Source organism: Otolemur garnettii, unplaced genomic scaffold (genome assembly GCF_000181295.1).
Source record: "Otolemur garnettii isolate 467f Iridium unplaced genomic scaffold, OtoGar3 scaffold00014, whole genome shotgun sequence".
Lineage (NCBI taxonomy): Eukaryota > Metazoa > Chordata > Mammalia > Primates > Galagidae > Otolemur > Otolemur garnettii.
In genome coordinates, this window is record NW_003852409.1 from 15,568,756 (window position 1) to 15,574,464 (window position 5,709).

Below are 5,709 nucleotides of genomic sequence, written 5' to 3' on the forward strand. Positions count from 1 at the left end.
CCCGCCACAACACCCAACTATTTTTTTGTTGCAGTTGTAACTGTCGTTTAGCTGGCCCAGGCCAGGTTCGAATCCGCCAGCCTGGGTGTGTGTGGCCAGTGCCCTACCCACCGAGCTACGCTGCCACCCAGAGAATCTTGCTTCTTGATTCATCTTCTCAACTTAAGATTCAGAACTTACCAACACACTGCGTCCTCCCATTGCCCACAAATCCATAGTTGCAAATACAGATCTTCTTCCCATTTATTTGCTGACATGTGGCATGCTCGTGACAAGTGGCACAGACATCTAAACCTGAATCATAAAGTGTATATTTCAGAAAAAGAAAAACACAAGATGAGATACATTTAGGAAGGAGGACCAAAATTTGAATAGCAAAATAAAACAAGACAGATCCAAACTCATCTTTAAAAACCTTTGATGGCTATTTTTTGGCCCACAAAATAAAGTGCAAATTCTTCTGTGTGACAATCAATGATTTTTTTTTTTTTGAGACTGAGTCTCACTTTGTCACCCTCACTCAGTAGAGTGCTGTGCCGTCATAGATCACAGCAACCTCAAACTCTTGGGCTCAAGACATTCTCTTGTCTCAGCCTCTCAAGTAGCTGGGACTACAGGCACCCGTCATGCCTGGCTATTTTTAGAGACGAGGTCTCGCTCTGGCTCAGGCTGGTCTCAAACCTGTGAGCTCCGGCTATTCACCCACCTCAGCCTCCCAGAGTGCTGCATCACAGGTGTGAAACACCCTGCCTGGCCCTGATGATCAATGATCTTAATAGTTTACTCCAACCACACATTCAGCCCTCTTGGCAGAAGAGGCCAACTATTCTTCCCCTAACCACCTACTGTCATACTTGCATGCTATAGTCATGACACCCCCTTTACCAAAATTCCTCTGCCTCATTCTCTACCCACCTAGTGCCTCTTCATGTTTTAAAAACTAGCTTAAATGTCACATTCTTCCATTCCTTCATTCTTAAGGAAAATTAAATTGCATCTTCCCCTGTGCCCCCCTAACACTTGTACGTTCTCATATAAATCATGACAACTTGTCCTTACTTATATTTGATTCCAGCTCTGTCTTCCCAGCTTGGATTATGAATGAGCCACTCAAAGAACAAGGATGATGTCATTTGCCCGTAAGTTATTTTAGCTCAGTACGGACACTCAATATATTTTTATTGACTGCCTGGATAGAGAAATCTGAAATACTATTTGGTACATCTTGAAAAGCAAATGGAGGGGAGAGGAACACATCTGCCTTTTACTCTGTCCATTTTCCTTTCAGAGGAAAAGTGGGTGTGTTTAAGATAATAGTGAGATAACAACCAAATCCCAGCAGGATGACCACATCCCAATTATTTAGATAAATAGCAGAACTGTTTGAGGCTAAAACTCCTGAAACATCCAAATGTACCAGATGGTGATATATGGCTCACGATCAAACAAGAATTTCTACCCGAGGCTATGGGGAATATTGTGTTTCACTCTCGTGTCTTTGTAATTTCAGGAGTGGCCCAGTAAAGAGAACCTTGGCAGCATTGAATTTCAATTCAGTCCTGGCCCCATTATTACCCAGGTAACACAGCCCAGCCTGCAGGCTGCTCTAGGCATGAAGCCAGCTGAGGCTGGACGATTTCTAAGTACTGTTAACCACACCTGTTGTTGTTGTTTTTAAATAAAAGATAAAGCAAAAATAAGACAAACCGCGGATCATCACTAACACCAAATTAACCAGGGAATATTTACAAAATTTAGTATGTCTCAGGCCATAAAGAAAAATGCAACAAATTTCAAAATAGTAAAAATGTTAAAGGATGTGTTATCTGGCCACCATGAAATAATGTGCTGAAACTATGAAACATAAGACTAGCATTCCCCCCAAAAAAATCTATATGCTGGCTAAGGCGCCAGCCATATACACCTAAGGTGGTGGGTTCAAATCCAGCCCGGGCCCACCAAACAACCATAACAGCTGCAACCAAAAAAAAAAAAAAAAAAAATAGCCGGCGCCTGTAGTCCCAGCTACTTGGGAGATGGAGGCAAGAGACTTGCTTGAGCCCAGGAGTTGGAGGTTGCTGTGAGCTGTGATGCCACAGTCTCAAAAATTACTGGCAGAGAAACAGGAGAGTCAGAGAGTCCAAAATCTAGAATCTACCCAGGGGGACAACTTGAGGCTCTGTCTCAAAAAAAAAAGAAAGAAACCTACATGCTCAGTGTGCAACGAGAGAGGTTTAAAAGTAAAAAAAGAGGCTCAGCGCCTGTGGCTCAAGTCGCTAAGGTGCCAGCCACATACACCTAAGGTAGCAGGCTCAAAACCAGCCCAGGCCCACCAAAACAACAATGACAGCCGCAACCAAAAAGTAGCTGGGCGTTGTGGCGGGTGCCTGTGGTCCCAGCTACTTGGGAGGCTGAGGCAGGAGACTCGCTTGAGCCCAGGAGTTGGAGGTTGCTGTGAGCTGTGATGCTACAGCACTCTACCCAGGGGGATAGCTTTAGGCTCTGTCTCAAAAATAAATAAATAAATAAATAAATAAAAGTGAAAAAAGAAAGAAATCTACCTGCAAGCCACGGAATATTCTTCCAAATAATTCTTAAGACAGAGAATATCAAAATTAAAGTGTTTAACACTAGGTATAAAAATGTATATACTCCAAGAAATTTGAGTTTTATTTGCCTTTATACTTTTTTTGAGACAGAGTCTCACTTTCTTCTGTGGCATCATAACTCACAGCAACCTCAAACTCTTGGGCTCATGCAATCCTTTTGCCTTGGCCTCCCAAGTAGCTGGGACTATGCCCGGCTAGGTTTTCATACTTTTTTTGCTTTTTGAGACAGAGTCTCAAGCTGTCACCCTGCGTAGAGTGCCGTGGTGTCACAGCTCATAGCAACCTCAAACTCTTGGGCTTAAGCGATCCTCTTGCCTCAGCTCCCCCAAGTACCTGGACCTACAGGTGCCTGCCACATCGCCCAGCTCTTTTTTGGTTGTAGTTGTCATTGTTGGTTGGCATTGTAGTTGTCATTGTTGTTTGGCACTGTTGTTTGTCATTGTTATTCGAATCCTGGGCTGGATTCAAACCCGACAGCTCCGGTGTACGTGGCTAGCGCCTTTGCCCCTTGAGCTACAGGCTCTGAGCCTCCTTTTTTTGTTTGTTTGTTTTTGTTTTCAGACAGAGCCTGTAGTCTCAGCTCCTTGGGAGGCTGAAATAAGAGGATGGCTTACGCGCAGGAGTTAGAGGTTGCTGTGAGCTATGACACCACAGTACTCTACCCAGGGTTACAGGGTAAGACTCAAAAAAAAAGAATCACCTAGAGACATAGTGACCGACTTGTCCTGGTTTTATCATCAAAAAATCCTATGTTCCAAGAAACCCCTCAACTCATTGCAAACTAAGACAGTCCATCACTCTTCCTGGAGAGCCTGTTAAAACACAGAACCCCCAGAGACTCTGGGGTGAGGGGGTGAGGCCCAAGAATGTGCTCCAAGGTAGACCTCACCATGAGTAGCGCTAGAAGTCTAGCTCAACTTCAAGGACAGGGTCATAGTCCTGGGGAAAGAAGAAGCAATACTGAAAGAAATCTTTCACTAAGTCTAGATAGATGCATAGCACAGCTACGGGACCAATGTGACAAAATAAGCCAATGGAGAGGAATTCTCCAGGCCAATGGAAGGATTGCTAGGCCTTTGCTATGACCCATGGGAGAGCTGTGTTGGGGGGACTGGCATCCACATCAAGGATGGCTTTACCTCTGTCATTAGCAGAGTCAGAACCTGAAAGCAGAGACAGGGTAGTAACTGAGGGAACAACTATAGAGGTGAGAGACGCCGAGAATTACTGGCAGAGAAACAGGAGAGTCAGAGAGTCCAAAATCTAGAAGAAGGAAAAACCTGACAAGTATTCTTTGTTACTATGATTGCATCCTCCAGCTAAGGCTGCTAACTTGGGTTTACATCCCCCAGAAGCCCTGAAGTGACTAAGCCAGCTGCAAACCACATCCAGCAATGAGAGGATGACACAGGTGCTGGTATCTCAGCCAGGGTTGAGATCTTCTCTGTTGCTCTCTGGTTATGTGATTTAAGGCAGGTTAAACTGTCAGTTTCTAGTTCGAATCCATGAGATGGTGATCATGTGGTCCAGATCAAATGAGAAATATAAATGCTGTATGAATGTGGACATGCTACGCAAATGTGAGAGATAACGTACACGAATATTTATGTCTGTGTCTACAGATCTAGTTATTATTGCTGGAAATGGTCTGCAAGATGCAGGGCCTGGTATCTGGCACAGTGGTTAAGAGCACTTGGGTTATAATTCTAGCTCTGCCTCTTACTAGCTGTGTGATAATATCTGTGCCTCTGTTTCCTGTAAATCTGTATAACAAGGATCACAGCAAACCCACTTCACACGGTTGTTGTGAGGAGTTAATACACACAAAGCAATTAAAATATGCTAGACATTTGTTATAATAATGACCCTTTGCTAATGAACAAGTAAGGATACTATTTGTCTGTCTGTCGCTGACAACTAGCCAACTCCCAAATTATACTAACAGGGAGAGTGATGGAAAAATGCATTGATATGAAAAGTCAAAGCACTACCTTTGTGCAAACAAATGCCTATCTATTCTGGAGGCTGATGGTCTAGAAACCATAATATCCAAATTTATATAATCACTCCCTGCCTTCCCCACACCTTCCCAGCCTTCTGGGTAAGACCTGACTCAGAAGTTGAAAGTCTGTACCTGATATCTCTGTCTGTACCTGATATCACACCTTCCCAGTCTTCTGGGTAATACCTGACTCAGAAGTTGAAAGTTCACTTCCTCACCTGTTCAGCCCTGCTCACCATCTCCCTCCCTTCCACAGCAACCAAGGCAAGCTATGACTCAGGAACCACAAGCCACTCTTACTCTTTACATCAGGAGTGAGCAACAACTTATAGACAATAGCCGATGGGCTTTAACTAAATGACAAGAGATGGCATTCACAGTCGAGAGAAGAAGGTAATTTAAAAACACAAAGGCAGTGCTTGAATTTAAATGTTTCAACCTAATCCTCAACCATTCTCAGACCAAACAAGTCCACTACATAACTGAGAGGTTAAAGACTGAAAATAAGAGATTATTCTGAGCCATGAACAAAAGGAATCAGAGTCCAGGTTCTATGTGGGCAATGTGGCCTTTATTCCACTTTGGTGTGAGTGAGCTGAGCTTGAAAAGAAGTCAGCACATGGGTTACAGTGGATGGGAATATAAAAGTTTAGAGGGGTAGGGATTGGTGCATTCATTCCCTCCTGGGTGGATGTTCTATTTGGGCAGGTCCCTACATTCAGCCCTGTCATCTCAGTCTTTTTAGTCTATTATAAGGAGGTGGAGTGGTGAGCATGGTGTCTCTTTCACTGCTTCCTGCAGGTTGAGGGTCAGCATGGGCTGCCTGTGGGGGAGGAAAGTGAGGGGGAAGGGAATGGTGTTTACAGGAACATTCTTGGGTCTTCAGTCTGAACTGGTTGATAACCAAGTAGGGCAAGGATATGCATGGTTTTTGGGGGGTGACTGCCTGGTCAATAAACAGGAAGATGAGGTGAAGAACTACTGCTCTGAAACTGAGAAGAAGAAAGATCATAATTAGTGGCCGTAAAATGGAAGATAACCAAGGAGGCCAGGAACTGAATAAAGACCAGGGATTAAATGATTCAAGATCTGTTTGTC

The 5,709-nt window shown here is 43.9% G+C and overlaps 1 protein-coding gene across 1 annotated transcript in view; it reads right to left on the minus strand.

Moving 5' to 3' along the window:
- SUSD1 (sushi domain containing 1) overlaps positions 1 to 5,709 on the minus strand; it is a 125,616-nt gene that overhangs the window by 110,566 nt on the left and 9,341 nt on the right. Inside the window, exon 2 of the mRNA XM_003785222.3 lies at positions 181 to 294. Coding sequence (XP_003785270.1) covers positions 181 to 294 — 114 coding nt within the window. The remainder of the gene's footprint in view (positions 1 to 180; positions 295 to 5,709) is intronic.